This window comes from Mobula hypostoma, chromosome 2, assembly GCF_963921235.1.
Source record: "Mobula hypostoma chromosome 2, sMobHyp1.1, whole genome shotgun sequence".
NCBI lineage: Eukaryota > Metazoa > Chordata > Chondrichthyes > Myliobatiformes > Myliobatidae > Mobula > Mobula hypostoma.
The window spans coordinates 133,510,557-133,528,125 of NC_086098.1; the positions used below are offsets into that span (position 1 = coordinate 133,510,557).

Genomic DNA, 17,569 nt, shown 5'->3' on the forward strand with positions numbered 1-17,569 from the left:
CGATGAGCAAAAAATATTCATTGTCTTCCTCGGGGTAGAGCTGTGTGAAAGTCTTGGCATTCTCTTTGCCTCCATGACTTCATATAAGGTGCAGTGCATATTCTTAGTGCACTGTGGATTTGTACTTTGTGATGAGTCCAAGTCAATAGTAACTGAGCCCACTTAAACTGCAAGACTTGAGGGCAAATTACAAACGAGAGCTAGCAGCCACATTTAATTTACTCATTTAATTTTCAATGCAAAGCCATGATGAAAATATCCAAAAGATAGCCATGCCTGTTCTTAATGAGAGCATTCTGTTCTTTGTGCTCACATTAGCTCTTAGAAGCAAAAGTATATTAGGCAAGTCTTCCAGTTTTTAACTGCAGAAAACCCCCTCAAAGAAATTAGAAATTATGATTATGAGGACGCGCAGTCCTCTTTTTATTGTCATTTAGAAATGCATGCATTAAGAAATGATACATTATTTCCTCCGGTGCGATATCACAAAACACAGGACAAACGGAGACTGAAAAAAAACTGACAAAACCACATAATTATAACATATAGTCACAAACAGTGTAACAATACCATAACTTGATGAAGAAGTCCGTGAGCACAGTAAAAGTTCAAAGTCTCTCAAATGTCCCACATCTCACACAGATGGGAGAAGGGAGAAAAACTCTCCCTGCCATGCCGACCACAATCTGACTCTTGAGTCATCCGAAAACTTCGAGCTCTGCTCAGCTCTCCGACACCGAGTACTGAGCGCCATCTCTGTCCAAACGATTCAACCTCCTTCTCGGTCGCCAAAAGCAGGCAAGGCCGGGGATTTTGAGGCCTACCCTCCGAAAGATTCCCGACCACATAGTAATGACAGCAGTGGACGGGCGTTTCCGAAATTTCTCCAGATGTTCCTCTGTGCTTTCACGTCCATTCTCCATCAAATCAGAATTGTCCATGGCCCCTATTTAACAGATATGATATCATTTTTCACCAGAGGGCTGCGCACACGCAGGTACATTGCCTTCTTCTCCTGCCACCAGTTGCCTTTTGCAACTTGCTGAGGCATTTGACACCATTCCAGATTGCGACTAATTTCTCCAAATTACTTGCTCCTATCATGTATTTGAAGTCAGATGTCTGGGAACTAGACAGAAAAAAGATCTCCAACATCCTGCAACACAGCCATGGTGTTGGTTTTCCAATCAAGTCTGTTGTTAAGGTGAACACCCAATATTTGTGCTCCTCCACCACCACAACCTCTAGTGTTTTAAGAGGCATGCAGACAGGCACATGAACATAGAGAGATATGTACCACGTGCAGGCAGGTAGGTTTAGTTCACACAGGGAGACTGCTGAACGAACCCAGCAGGTCATCCATAGAGAGGCATAAACAGTCAGCACTTCGGGCCGAGACCCTTGATCAGGATTGGAAAAGAATGGGGAGAGAAGCTAGAACCTGCAGAATCTCTGTGTTTAGATTACGTTTAATGTGGCACCATGGCCTCATTGTGGGCAGATGGACCTGCTCCTGGACTGTATGTGGCAATGGTCATCAAGGGTCTTCTCAGCCGCTGCCTCCCCATTGCTGAAGAGCTACTCCTGAAATCACCGTGGTTTCTGCCCACCAAGAGGCACAATGCAGATTATTCTCACTACGTGACAAGCTTCAAGAAAACTGCAGGTCTTTTTCAGTCCCGCCTGCTCCAGTGAGGAAGGGCTGTGGGAAATCTCTGCAGAAATTAGTCATTATCCTATGGTGACTCTGCAACAGCTTGCACGCTAAGAATTTAGCCAAAGGATTTAAATCAGGGAGTATCTCATGAAGACCAGTGTCAGGGAAAAGAACATCGTGATCCTTTGTTCAGTCTTTCTCAGTGCAGCATTGCACCTCACTGCAAGCCTCGTGTGCGAGTGGGCTGTTGACTACACAATCTATCTGGTAATGGCCTTGGACCACCCAGCAATCCCCTGATTTAATCCTAGCCTAATGACAGGATAATTTACAATGACAAATTAACCAGCTGACAGGGATGTCTTAATACTGTAGGAAGAAACCAGAGCATTGGTGGCCTATGTATATTGCCAACTTGTAACTCCTTGATTTAGATAAGTGATTTCCCTACAGATGGAGTGTGTTACTTTGCATTATTAAATGAACTCTGTATTTGACAGCAAGTTGGATTGAATATCCTTCAGATGGTGACGTCCATGTAGTAACTTTGACTGGCACATGTTTTTTTTCCCCATTGGACAATAATTAAAGAATGTAATTTGTTTTCCCATCAGGCCTTGCCTATGTGCCAGTATCAGGTGGAGGATCACAGGAGACTGCTAAAAGCAGAAGGGAGGCTTCAGGAGGAGCAGAATTTGGAGAAAAGATCCAATTCAAGCCTGCAGCCGCAACGATTACAGTATCTCCAGGCAATCCTGCAAGCTTCAATTGTTCCATTGTTCTACCCGGATATCAACAGGATCTGCACATTAAATGGCTAAAGAACGGCAAACATCTAATTGATGGTGACCGCTGTTCGTTCAAAGGTATCTCCTTTAGCGACAGTAAAGGCAGAACCACGATCATGAGCTCCTGCAGGTACAGCATTGTGTTCTGCGTGTTCATTCTTACGGTTTTAAGATTTAGAAAATGATATTCCCAAATGTTTACATTGGGATTCTCCCCATTGTTGTTTTACATTTGCTCTGAATGTGTCCTCTTTTTTTCTTTCTCCTCCCCCTCACCCCCCCACCCCAGAAAAGTTCTTGGTTAATGTAGTTCAAGTGTGTGGGACATCTTTTGCCCCTTAGTTTCTTCACAAACAAGTTCCTGCTGCTGCAGTCATATTAAAATGAAGGCAAATGGGATTAAGGAGGAGAGCAGAAGGTTTCAGGTAGTGATGAGTAACTCTTGCAAGCTGTTTAAGGATTAACCCTAATTTGCAAAATGGATCAAGAGGTGGTTGTAATTAAGCCTTCTGGTAGCATTGCTGTTGTTGGACATGTCACCATTGCTAGTGATTGATGGGAGCGTAAAAGGCCATGTAGCTGATCAATGAATTCATTCAATTAAAATGCATAAAAGTAATAATCTTCTGGCTAGAGAAGGCATACCTGCTGCAACACCAAGAACCACTGGAGGAGCTCAGCAGTGTCAGGCAGCATCTATGGAGAGAAATGGACATTCCAGATGAAAGGTTTTGACCCAAAACAGCAACTGCCCATTTCCTTCCATAGATGCTGCCAGAACTGCATTCCTCCAGTGCAGAAGTTCCCAGCTCTTTTTTATGCCGTGGACATATACCATTAACCGAGGGGTCCATAGACCCTTGGTTGGAAACCCTGCTCTGGTGCACTTTCTGTTGGTCCAGATTTCACCATCTTCAGAGCTCTGTGTCTCCATATCCACTGCATTCCGTTTGTGTTGGGACGTATTTCAGGTTTTTATTTACAATAAAAGTTAGAACTATTTTGAGTTGTCCAAGTTCACTTGAAGGTACAACCTACAATTTGGCAAGCCATTTTATCACAGTGAGTGCATTGCAGCCATGGTAAATGTGGTTGGCCACATTATTTATATTTGTGTGGAGCTTATTTGAGGAATATTGTGAGAAATTAGGCTGGCTTGGGCCTATTTCATTTTGACATTGGGAACAGTGATTTAGCCTACTTGGTGGCTATAGTGGGAAAGGCTAAAGTTTCTTATTTAAACAAATTGTTTTGGATGTGGAGCAGAGAAGCTTCTGGCCACAATCTGGCCCTCTTCCTGCTGCCTTCTGTTCACAGACTTGCCATTGGACATCTGCTGGCAAGCGAGCTGACTGAAGATTGGATGAATCCATTGAGTGAGCTGGCTGTGCAGACGTTTCATGTTCTGGTAGTTGGTCAGGAGCTCTCCATGACCAGAGGTTTCCTGCATTCATTTGGTGTTTTAAGTTAAGCAGTTTAAAGATCTTGTTATGTGGAAACAGTGGCAGTGTTGTTGTGAAAAGAAATTTGGTACTGATGATGAATTGCTCCAAATAACAGTGAACATTGGGGAAAATTATTATTCATAATAAATATTATTATAGATATCATTTATGCAAAAGGAAAAGTGGAAGATGTTACATCTCTCTAGACAAAGATAGAAATGGTAAACTGTAGGATGAACAGTTTTTTTTTGTAGGGCTGTAGATCATGGTCTCTGTGACAGAGCAGGTTGGCAATGCTAATTCTCCCGCTAACCTTGCCCCCCTTACCCGGTTAGTCACTCCTCCTCGTTCTGTCCCTGGTCCAGTTTCTCCAGTAGTTCACTCACTTTGCCCTCTCGTTCTGCAGTTGTTGGGAATTCGTCATGTATGCATCCCAACAGTAAACCTATCTCGTGCTTGGCTAATCAAAACAATAACCTTAACGTGCTCTACTGGTTTATAACTCATAAGAATAAAGATTCTAGACACAGACATTCCAAACAGTTTCATTTATCTTCACTCACACCTTTACTTCAGTTTGCAAACAGCAGAATGGCCCAAAAGAAGGGCAGTTTCGAGCGTCCTAAAATAATGCCTGTGTTTGTGGGAGCAGGTGGACTAAGCCCTGCCCAGGCGACACCACGGGTGGAGAGGCAAACTTATATTTATCTGAGCATATGGACACTGATCTATAGGTTTAACTAAGGCATTTGTTGTGCAATAAAACTGAAGGATGTTAGAATCCCTTACACATCTGGAGAAGAAGGATGCTTATGTGAGAATGCTGTTCTTGGTCTACAGTTTGGCATTCAACAACATAGTTCCATCCAGGCTCGACAAGAAGCTCAGAGACCTCAGCCTTGACCCTGCCTTGTGCAGCTGGATCCTGGACTTCCTGTCAGATCGCCAGCAGGTTGTAAGAGTGGGCTCCCTCACCTCCAATCCTCTGACTCTCAATACAGGAGCCCCTCAGGGCTGTGTACTGAGTCCTCTCCTTTACACCCTGTATACCCATCACCACCCACAGCTCCAATCTGCTAATTAAATTTACCCACGACACTACGTTGACTGGCCTTATCTCAAACAATAACGAGGTGGCCTACAGGGAAGAAGTCATCTCTCTGACACAGTGGTGTCAAGAAAACAGCCTCTCCCTCAATGTCACAAAAACAAAGGAGCTGGTTGTGGATTACAGGCGGAATCAAGACAGGTTAACCCCTACTGACATCAATGGATCTGGGGTTGAGAGGGTAAACACCTTTAAGTTCCTCGGCATCCACATCACAGACGACCTCACGTGATCTGTACACACCAGCTGTGTGGTGAAAAAGGCACAACAGCGCCTCTTTCACATCAGACGGTTGAGGAAGTTTGGTATGGGTCCCCAAATTCTAAGAACTTTCTACAGGGGCACAATTGAGAGCATCCTGACTGGCTGCATCACTGCCTGGTATGGGAACTGTACCTCCCTTACTCGCAGGACTCTACAGAGAGTGGTGCGGACAGCCGAATCTGTAGTTGTGAACTTCCCATGATTCAGGACAATTACAAAGATAGGTGTGTAAAAAGGGCCCGTAGGATCATTGGCGACTCAGGTCATCCCAACCACAATCTATTCCAGCCGCTACCATTCGGGAAGTGGTACCGCAGCATAAAAGCCAGGACTGACAGGCTCCGGGACAGCTTCTTCCACCAGGCCATCAGACTGATGAACTCACCCTGATTTGAGTGTACTCTATATTTATTATAAATTATTATGATTGCACATGGCACATTTAGATGGAGTCGTAACGTAAAGAGATTTTTACTCCTCATGTATGTGAAGGATATAAGATATAAAGTCAATTCAATTCAATGAAATGTTTCAATTTTGCATCTTAAAAATTTATTGTCTTGTCACGTGATTCCCCCCCCCACCCCCGCCAAGCCAACAGTAGAATTTCTTGATCCTTCGAGTCCAGATGGAGGCAGATTTAAACCCTCAGTATGGCTTTGCAGGAAAAGTGTGGAGGTTGGATTTGATGATTGGTGAATAGTTAATACTGGAAAGTTAAAGACAAAGTGTGTTGTGGAGAAAGCTTCTCTATATTTGTAAATTTTTGTACGTGTATGTTTATTTTTCATTTGTCTACTTGGTAAATATATATATTTTTTTTCTTTGCAACTTTTGGGCAGCTTTTGCACTTCTTCTTCCTGGAACTAAATAAAACCGCTTTGCGCTAATGTGCTGCTGTGGCTTTCAATAATTTTTTTTACCAACTGGTGACCCTTGTTGGGCATGCTTACCCACACCTAATAGCGAGGTGTGGCAGCCTTGTTTGCTGTTGCTTGCATGGTGGGTGGTGGGAGTGCTGATTCTTTCTGCTAGAATAAGTGGGGGGAAGGAGAGAGGGGAAATGGTTAATACTGCTTGCTGCTGATTGTGTGTGGGAGGGTGCAATGGGCTTTGGGGTTCTTATGTTTTTGTTTTCTCATTTATTCTTTGGGATTTTTCTTTTGTTTCATGTTTGTCTGTGAAGAGTAAGAATTTCAGGTTGTATATTGTATGCATTCTCTGCTAGTAAATGGAACCATCAAACATTGCAGCAGTGAAATATAGATTTTGAAAAGCACTACCCAAAACAGATATTCATCAGTTGGCTCAAGCATAGAAGTGGCTTAGCATAACCTCTTGAATGTTTTGAGTGAATTGGGGTTTGTATATTTGTAAAAAGATTTTCCTTGATAGCCTCCAATGCAAAATGTTTCTTTTAGTGGGTGAGGTTGCACTAGGAATCTTTTGTTTTATTTTAATTGATTTTGCATGTTGGGAGTCACCTCTTTTTGTTTTCACAGAATTGAAAGTGTAGTCCGCTCTGATGCTGGTGCTTATTACTGTTCGGTACAAGTAGGTGATGAGCTGTTTGAGTCGGAGAAGATAATCCTCGAAGTAGAAGGTATGTGTTTAGCTGCACCACCACAGCTTGGGCCACCTTTGGTAACAGGATGCAAAGTATCCTGTAACTCGCAGTGTTTAAAAAATAAAAGATTGGCGGCTGGAAGTTTTTCAGCAAACACACACCTGTTAAATTGGTACGGTTTCTCATGGAAGGTGGGTTGGAGGCACCACTGTTGTTGGATGAATTGTACAGGAGGGAGATTGAAAATCTGTCTGAATAGTGCCCCAGCAACAACCTCTAACTCAACGTCAGCAAAACCAAAGAGCTGATTATTGACTGCAGGAGGAGGAAACCGGAGGTTATGAGCCAGTCCTCATCAGGTGATCAGAATTGGGGCGCGTCAGCAAATATAAATTCCTCGGCATCATCATTTCTTAGTATCTGTCCTGGGCCCAGCGTATAAGTGCCATGACAAAAAAAGCAGGCAGCACCTCGACACTCTGAGAAGTTTGCGAAGATTCGGTATGTCGTCTGACAAACTTCTGTAGATGCACAGCAGAAAGCGTACTGACCAGTTGCTTCATGACCTGGTATGGAAACAGCAATGCCCTTGTACAGAAACGGAAAAGCCTTCAAAAGTAGTGGATACAGCCCAGTCCATCATGGTAAAGCCCTCCCCACCATTGAGCGCATCTGAAAGAAATGCATCCAGGCGGTACTGTCTCCTCGCTGCTGCCATCACGAAGGAGGTACAGGAGCCTCAGGTCCCACACCGCCAGATTCGGGGACAATTATTACCACTAAACCATCAGGTTTGAGAGCCAGAGGGGGTACTTCACTCACCCCAATATTAAAGTGATTTGACACAATATGGTCTCATTTTTAAGGACCCTACACTCATGTTCTTGATGTCTGTCCTTCCCCTCTTCCAAAGGCTTTGTATGTGAAGGTCTGTTATTTGTTGAATCTTGCCTGATATGAGCCAGTTTAGACTTTAAGGTCTGAACAAGATGTTTTGAACACCCAAGGGTTTCAGCCCTGAATGTTTCCTCTGTCTTTATTGCCAATGCCTGAACCCAGGATCCTCCTGCTTGTGTCATAACCGACATCAGGGTGGGGCTGGGGTATGTGGGCTGCTAAAGGCTATATACCAGTGATCAATTTGAGTTCACAGCTATAAACATTCTGCTGGAGGAATGAGATGTATCAGGCAGCATTCATGGGGGGCGGGGGGGGGAAGGTGGTAATGGATAATTGACATTTCTGCTCCAGACCGTTTCATTTATGTGAAACTCGGACCCTTCTTCCCAGTCCTCGTTATGCTCTGGATCCAAACAGGCCAAAGCACTGGAAGTGAGAATCGTAGCCATTGATAACCTGGCATTAAAGAGCTTTGGTACAATTGGTTGAGAATTAGACTGAGGGTAAATTGATTTATCGTTTTCATTCTCACCATGGTTCATCTTAACCTTTTACATTCCATGCGTCAATTTTTTGATGCACGAGTTCAGATGTGACTTTTTTTTCATGCACGAGTTCTATATTAACATAATTTTACTAGAATCGAATGGAGGTTCAAGAGTTGTATGGCATATTTGATCTCGTGCGTGAAAAAATTGATGCATGGGATGTAAAAGGTTGGCCACCCCTGGCTTAAAGGTAAGGCATTGATGTGCATGCTCCTGCTCCTGGACTGTATGTGGCAATGGTTATCAAGGTTCTTCTCAGCTGCTGCCTCCCCATTGCTGGAGAGCTACTTCCTAAATCACCGTGGTTTCTGCCCACCAAGAGGCACAGTGCAGATTATTCCCACCATGTGACAAGCTTCAAGAAAACTGCAGGTCTTTTTCAGTCCTGCCTGCTGCAGTCAGGAGGGGCTGTGGGAAATCTCTGCAGAGATTAGTCATCATCCTATGGTGACTCTTCAACAGTTTGCACACTAGGAATTTAACCAAAGGATTTACATCAGTGACTACCTCATGAAGACCAGCATCAGACAAAACTGCAAACACCAGAAAATCTGCAGACGCTGGAAATCCAAGCAATGTACATAAAATGGTGGAGGAACTCAGCAGGCCAGGTAGCATCTATGGAAATTGAATCGACTTTATTACTTGCATCTTTCACATACATGAGGAGCAAAACTCTTCATGTTACGTCTCTGTGTAAATGTGCAATGTGCAATTTATAGTAATTTATAACAAATAGTATGTATACATACTATTTGTAATAAATAGTATGCACAATATAACATAGAAAGACAATTGTATCAACGTGAATTAATCAGTCTGATGGCCTAGAGGAAGAAGCTATCCGGAGCCTGTCAGTCCTGGCTTTTATGCTGCAGTACCGTTTCCCGGATGGTAGCAGCTGGAACGGTTTGTGGTTGGGATGATTTGGATCCTCAGTGATCCTTTGGGCCCTTTTTTACACACCTGTTGCAGTAAATGTCCTGAATAGTGGGAATTTCACATCTGCAGATGTGCTGGGCTGTCCGCACCGCTCTCTGCAGAGTCCTGCGATTAAGGGAAGTACAGTTCCCATACCAGGCAGTGATGCAGCCAGTCAGGATGCTATCAGTTGTGCCTCTGTAGAAAGGGCCGATGACATTTCAGGCTGAAACCCTTCAGCAGGACTGGAGAGTTAAAAAGATGAGGAGCCAGAGCTGGAATGTTAGAGGAGGGGAGAAAGAAACACAAGGTGATGGGTGAATCTGGGATGGGGGAGGGGTGAAGTAAAGAGCTGGGAAGTTGATTGGCAAAAGAGATACGGGGCCGGAGAAGAGTGAATCTAATAGCAGAGGACAGAAGGCCATGGATGAAAGAAAAAATGGGGGAGGAGCACCAGGGGAGGTGATGGGCAGGCAAGGAGATAGGTAGGAGAGGGGAAAATGGATGGGGAATGGTGAAAGAGCGGGCCGGGGGTAGGAGGGGTGCCATTACCGGGAGGTCAAGAAATCAATGTTCATGCCATCAGGTTGAAGGCTACCCAGAGTATAAGGTGTTGCTTCTGAGTGTGGCCTCATTGTGACAGTAGAGGAGGTTATGGTTGGACATGTTGGAATGGGAATAGGAAGTGGAATTAAAATGGGTGGCCACTGGGAGATCCCAGTTTTCTGGCCGTCGAGCGTAGGTGCTTGGCGAAGCAGTCTTCCAATCTGTGTCAGGTCTCATCGATTATACATGAGGCCACACCAGGAGCACCGAATACAGTAGATGACCCCAAAAGGCTCGCGGGTGAAATGTCACCTCACCTGGAGGACTGTTTAGGGCCCTGAATGGTAGTGGGGGGGCGGGGAGGCGTAGCCGAAAGTACATCGTGATCCTTTGTTCAGTCTTTCTCACTGCAGTACTGCACCTCTCTTCAAGCCTCCTGTGTGAGTGCCGAGAAACTAAAATGGGCTGTTTGTGTCACAATCTATCTGGTAATGGCCTTGCACCACATTGTCTGGGCTGACTGCATTTCCTCTGTGACTGTTGCACTTTACTCTGCATTCTGTTGTTGCTTTCCCCTTGTACATCCTCACTGTACAGATGGGATGGAATTACCTTTATGGAGTTCATTCAAAACAGCGTTTCACTGTACCTGTGTACCTGTGAGAATAATGGACCAATTTAACGGCAAATAGTTCAAACTTCAACTTAAGAGCCAAAGTCATCAGACTTCCTAACTTAACTACATTTACGCCTATGATGGTTGTTGTGCAGGCTTGGAAACTGAACTTCAAGCCAGTGCTGACCTTTTTCTGAAGCATGAGAGGAAATGCCCTCCCTTCCCTGTTCTTTAACCACACCGCACAGCACTATCATCTGGCAAAACGTGGAGCCGTTGGGTTGATGATGAAATTCATCCCCACCTTCAGTACATTTATATTTATTTATTTATTGAGCGAAAACGCGGGTTGGCCGCCTCCCGCCCTTCGAGCTGTGCTGCCCAGCGGTCCCCTGATCTAATCTTAGCTGAAGCACAGGATAATTTCCAATGACAAATTAACCTACTAACAGGTGTGTCTTTGGAATGTGGGAGGAAACCAGAGCACCTGGAGGAAACCCACGTGGTTACAGGAGAACCTGTCGGATCGCGGTGGGACACTGCAGCATGTCTCTTGTCCATTTGAGGAATAGTTTATTTGAAGGTCAATACCTTAGATTTAGCACAGAACCTCTGATCTGCTCAGCAGCACAGATCTTTCTATGCCTCTGGGACATGGACTACCTACCTAGAGATAAAACAATTTACCAACAATGTTGTCTCTGCAAGTTGTTCCAAATTTGGTGGGATAAAAGGCCCCATGTTGGTGTTTACTCCCAGCCAACACCCCCTGCACTGAGGCTCCTGTCACTCCTTGCCACATGATACACACACCTGGCCCAGACTCTCAAAATAGCCACTCTTTCTTTCATAGAAAAAGAGTGCCAGGAAGAGAGAGGAAAAAAAGTCAAGGACATTCTCAAAATCTGAGAAAACAAAATAGTGAATTCATAGGAGTACATGGTATGATATTGAAATACCAGACTCTCTGTATCAGACATCCAGTGGTAATTGGCACGAGTATCTCAAGGAAAATGGTTGTAGAATGGTCAGTCCGGTGCGTGTACTTGGGATCTCTTTAGATTTTTGACTACATGAAGCAGAGTATGTGCACCTGAGTATCATTTTAAAAAAAAAACAAAATGATCATGTTATACTTCCAGGTTTGCCAAGTTTTATTCAACAGCCAGAGTCAAAGAATGTGTCAAGAAATGCCAGCTTTAATCTCACCTGTGAAGCTGTTGGCCCTCCTTATCCTGTGGATATCCACTGGTTACACGATGGCAATCTGATAAAGAAAATTTCAAACACCACTCTTTCTGTTCTGAATATAGCCGGTAAGTTGATGATGGGAATCTTTTCTAATGTATTAAATTAGATACTTGGTAGTTAAAGTTCTCTGAAACAATGTGAACCAATGGGAAAATTGTTTTACTTGATAATAGATAGCTCTTTTTGTGTAATTTTAAACCTGATTCATTGTCTTTGATTTGAACCAACAACTCAAGGGAAATAGTCATACTCTGTAATAATCCCTGTGGGAGCTGCTATTTGACCCACTGCTACATTGTAGCAGCCATAAAGTAGTTATCCAAACTAATCCCTTTCTGTGTCACTGCACTTAAAGTGCTCATTTGGATACTTTTTGCGTTCACCATCTTTGTGGCTCATGTCCAAGTTAATTTTGATTCCCTCAACATTTTGCAATATCTTCCTTACCAGTGACATTAGATTAGTTGGCTTGTAATATCCAGGTTTATTTCTGCACATCTCCTTGAATAGAGGCAAAACATTTGCTGTCATCCTCTCACATTTGCTGTGGCTAATAAAAATTAAAACCCATTCCGATTCCTGGATATCTTTGCCTCCCAGCGTTGCATTTGATCATGGCTTGGGGATTTATCCATTTAAAATCATGAGAAGTCTGATCCTTTCTTCTTTTTGAAGTAAATTGTTCCAAAACTGCATTTTCCCACTCCCTGAAATCTTGAGCTACAAATCGCCTCCATAATGAATACCACCAGCTGGTAACATACATCAAAGTTGCTGGTGAACGCAGCAGGCCAGGCAGCATCTATAGGAAGAGGCGCAGTCGACGTTTCAGGCCGAGACCCTTCGTCAGGACTAACTGAAGGAAGAGTGAGTAAGGTATTTATTTAAAACCTTTGATCCACGAATAAAATGGTTGTTTGGTCATTAATTATTCTTTCCCTGATTAATTACCCTTGTGCCCTTAAAATGCTTTGGATTTTTCATAATCTTGCCTATGCCTGTTTGGTCCTCTGAGGTTTTAAGTAACCCCCCACCCCCACCCCCTAGCCCCACATCCTGTGGCCACTGGTAGTTTCAGTTCTTTGTATCTGCCTTATCACGTATTGCTCTGCCCTCTGGGGTGACTTGGTTTTCCTTCTGCATTGGGCTGCTGTTCAGTCCCATCGGCATTCTGTGTTCCATTCCTTTTCCATACTGAATGAAACACTCCCAACAACAGTATATAATCATATTTGGCTTTAAATTTTTCCAATGGCATCTGCAACCTAGTAGTGGATTTGAAAGGTGCCGAGGGATATGGGTCAAATGCAGGGAGATGGGGCTTGTTCAGGTAGTGTGGCTGAGGTGGGTTTTTACGGCCTAATTCCATTCTGTGTAACTCTGTGAGAATAACTAACCTCCTCCGTTCTCCCTCCTCCAGTAAAGATGTCGGACTTATTCTGGTCCAGGTGCCATCTTTCTGGTTTGTAGAGTCCCCACTTTTCCCAGAAGCTGTCTCAGTCATCCAGAAATCTGAAGGTGTCCCTCATGCACTATATCTGCAGCCATGCATTCTTCTGGGCCATTTTCCTGTTCTCGTTAGTATATGCCTACAGGTGAAGTCATTGACTGTTCTTTGCTTGCAAATGTTTGTGCTGCTGTGGAGGTGAGGCTGGTGGGAGGGATGTGCGATACAGTTAACAGAGATGTAGTGGAAATGCCTCCTGATGAGAGTCTAGTGCAAATGGGTACATATTGCAAGGTGAATTTGTGGAGAACAGAATGGGAAGTATTAGACTGGACCATGCACAATGTGCTGCAAGTTGTGAATGTTATGTAAGCCATGGTCTTTTATTTCCTAATGTCTTTTTGATAGGCTTATTTCACTGCTGTAATAATGGATATATTTTAGGAAGTAGCATTTCTGTCATGAACCTTGAATGTAACCTTACCAGTACTTGCTGACTCATTTTGTATATCAATTTAGTGGGTAGCTTTAACATGTCTTCATCAGGCAACAAAGTCTTCATCTGGTGCTACAATTAACATTGGAATTGTTCACAATCAATGGGTTATTGTTTCCATGCAAAGTTGCCTTAATCCCTAATCATTTCATAACTTGAATTGAAATCGCTAGCCAAAAGCATTGTGTGCAAAATGTAGACTATTGCTGGTCTCAGAACTTCATAACAAGTTTAGTTTTGAAGAACTTGTCATTAACTACCAGTGTGCTGACTCTTTGTAATCTGTTCTCTGAAGAACTGGACATTACAGGTATGTGTTGCTTAACGTCCACAATACATTCTGTGAAATCGGATGTTATGTGATTTGGACGTTGTGCGAACACCATATTATTTACTTGGCAAACCTATAAGGAGTACTATAGTGTACCGGTATTGACTAAATAGCCTAGAACTTACACTAAAACTGTACAGTGTACACTATAATACATGCATACACTATAATTTTTTTCATTTTAAACTTTTTAATTTTTTTCACTGTTTAAACTTTTATGTAAACACTTTCTTAGTCTATATCACACACAATTTATCAAAGAGGATCAGGATCATCCACATCACTGTTCTCAACATCCTCATAGTGTTCCACTGGAAGAGTTTCAGGTTGAATACCCTGCATTGATGAACTATCACCAACAATGACAGTATCATCTCCTGTAATACCTGAAGGACCTGGCTGAGCCTCTTCTTCAGGAGGTGTTGGCGTCTTCAGGAATATGTCCAGTGTTGTTTGCCTCGTTTGCTTTTTCTTTTCGTAAGTTTCTCTATATGCAGCAAACACTGTATGAGCATTCCTCCCTATCAGTGAAAAGCATTCAGCGTTTGGGTCCATCTCTTCTGCCTAAATCCCGAGCAATAGCATTCACTGGTTTTCCACCTTCACATTGTTTAATAACCTTTTGTTTCACTTCCAAATCAATACTTTTCCTTTGCTTCTTGCTGCTGCTATCACTCGGAGTGGTTTTGCTGCATTTGGAAGCCATGATGCACTTTACTGTAATATTTTTGAAAGAAAATTAAACAGAGATGACACTACTACACTCAAGAGACGTGCGATATACGAGATTGGTTATGTCCGCTACATCGTGTTCTCCGATTGGGATTACTGACGTATATGCGAACGGACGTTGTCCGATTGGACGTTAAGCAGCACACACCTGTAAATTAATTATTATCTTTCTTTTTAAATTCTCAAATTTATGTCTTTAAGAATTAGTAGCAGTCTTCTGCATATTGTTTTTCCCCATTTTTGTGCTACTTCAAAGAACTTAATAAACCAATTACCAAAATATTAAAAATAATTGCAACTTGGAGAATGGAGCTATTTTTCACTTTGATGCACATCCCCTTGTTAGGGTTTACTTCAAATGACCTTAAAAAAAAATTTCTCATTTTAGTTTCCTTGGATATTGTACAGTTTCATTGTCTTCAGTCAAGGAGTTGACAATTATTTGTGCATGTCTGTGATTCCCTTTTTTAAAAAAAAAAGAGTTAGTAACTCTGGTGACACATTTGCTGCACTCCCTGTCCCCCAAAAGAAGATACCGTACCACAAGGGCAGTAAACAAACCTCCATACTCCAACAGTTCTTCTTCCCCTGCTTGTTCAAGGAGCTTTTAACCTGTAGTCCTAAAAAACAGATGGAAGTTGATTTATTTTCCTGTCACATCAGTACTGAGGGAGTGTGTATCATTACAGAGACTCTCTCTGGTTTGATGCTGTCTGGGTTTTTGAATGGGTACTGAAACTCCCCATTGCTGGGGGAGAGAGCCTGTCTGAGATACTGAAGTGCTGGTCTGTGGACTGCAGTTTTGATGGACTCTGGGGCTTCTGCTGTAGCTTGCATGGTTGGGGGGGGGGGTGGGTTCAGTGCTTTTGCTGGTGCAGGTGGGAAGGGAGGGCTTCGGTGTTTTTATTATTTATTCTCTGGGGTTACTTGTTTCATGGATGTCTGTGAAGAGTACAAATTTCAGGCTGTATACTGGAGGCATACTTTGATATGACATGAACCTTTGACTCAATTTATTTCCAATACTGTTTTTCTAGTTAGTACGAGGCAGAATTTGGCCGTTGGTTGAATTGGTATCATACCTGTGTCATCTTCAGAGAAAGTGCAGTGCAGATAGACAAATAAGGTGCAAGGCTTGCGCCAAGGCAGATTTACTGTCTGAATCCATGTTTTGTGTAGGAGAGGTCCATTCAATAGTCTTGGCAGTGGGATAGAAGCTGTCCTTGAGCTTATCAGTATGAGATTTCCGGCTTTTCTATCTTCTGCCCAGTGGATAAGGGTGAAGAGAAAATGAGTGGTGTGGGTGGGGGTCTTTGATTATGTTAGGAAGTGTAGGTGGAGTCAGCGGAGGGGAGGCTGGTTTGCATGATGGCCTTGGTCAGAGCAGTTGCCTTTACCAAGTTCTGATGCATCGCATGGTTCCTCCTACATCAAAATAAATGGGTAAGTGTCATTGAGGACATGCCGAATATCCTTCAGTTATAGTTATCAGGCTGTTAGAATTACGTGTGAACTTGTTTTGTGAATGTTCGTTGGGACTGACCAACATTGTGCTGTGCTGTAATTTTGCCATATAAAGGTGAACTCTTCTTGGTTTTAGTTACAATGCATTATTTTTTTGTGAATTTGGTGTTCAGCACTGATTCAAACTAAAACTTCTCCCACCCGCCCTTATTCTCACTTCCTCATTCTGAACAGAGAAGCACAGACTCTCCTCAATCACTTCCCACACTGGCATTTTACAAGTCACTATTGCCGAGGAGACACTGGATTGCGTAGAGGAGGAGAGAGTTTAAAAGAAGTGAGCAAGGGCAGTCAGAACATTTTGTGCATCACAGTTCCCAAGGAAATATTGGATTGCGCAAAATTAGACACTTGGCAAGGTCCAATAAAAAGAAATTGGGTTTAAGCAGAATGGCCTTTGTGTGAGTGGGCCAGTGTTAGAGTGGGGAGTTGAGGTTTTGGCTCATTAAGGCTTCAGTAAGGAGAGGCATAGGCCATACATAGATTTTATTTTGTTATTTATTCTTTCTTCTTTTCTTATTGCACAGTTAGAGCAATGGGTATGCCAGGCAGGAGAGTGGAAAACTCCTCATGCAGTATGAGGAAGGCAGGGAGACATCCAGTGTCACTCTCAACTACACCTGTAAGAAGTGCATACAGCTGCAGCTTCCAACAGGCCATGCTAAGGAGCTGGAGCTGGAACAGGATGAACTACAGATCATTCAGGATGCTGAGGGCTTGATGGACAAGACATACAGGGAGATGGTTACACTCAAGACGCAGGACACACACAACTGGGTGACTGTCAGGAGGGGGAAAGAGGGTAGGTGGCCAGTTGTTGGTCCTTCCCTTCAACAACAGGTATATCATTTTGGATACTGTTGGGGTGGGGGGAGGAGTGACCTTGCAGAAGAAAGCCAGAAAGCCACGGTAGCTGGATTTCTGGAACTGCGTCTGGCTGTGTGGCTCAGAAGGGAAGGGGGGAGAAGAAGTGAGCAGTGGTGATAATGCTTAGGGGAATAGAAGGGAGGGTCTGTGGATACGAAAGAGGTTCCCAGATAGTATGTTGTATCCTGGCACCAAGATCAGGGATATCTCAGATCGAGTCTACGGCATTCTTAAGTGGGAGGGTGAGCTGCCAGAGATCATGGTCTACGTTGGTACCAATGACACGGGTAGGAAGGGTGACGAGCTCCTACAAAGTGAGTTCAGCAAGTTATGTGCTAAGTTAAAGGATAGGGCCTCCAGGGTTGCGCTCTCAGGATTGCTACCCATGCCACGTGCTAGTAGAGCCAGAAATAGGAAGGTTGTACAGTTTAACACGTGGCTAAGGAGAAGGTGCAGGGAGAGGGCTTCGGATTTTTGGATTACTGGGCTCCCTTCCAGGGAAGGTGGGAAGTGTACAGAAGGGGCAGTTTGCACCTGAACTGGAGGGTGACTAATATCCTT

At 43.5% G+C, this 17,569-nt stretch overlaps 1 protein-coding gene across 1 annotated transcript in view; it reads left to right on the forward strand.

The window, feature by feature from the left end:
- mertka (c-mer proto-oncogene tyrosine kinase a) overlaps positions 1-17,569 on the forward strand; it is a 175,630-nt gene that overhangs the window by 44,314 nt on the left and 113,747 nt on the right. The window contains exons 2-4 of the mRNA XM_063040701.1: positions 2,272-2,575; positions 6,765-6,865; positions 11,503-11,676. Coding sequence (XP_062896771.1) covers positions 2,272-2,575; positions 6,765-6,865; positions 11,503-11,676 — 579 coding nt within the window. The remainder of the gene's footprint in view (positions 1-2,271; positions 2,576-6,764; positions 6,866-11,502; positions 11,677-17,569) is intronic.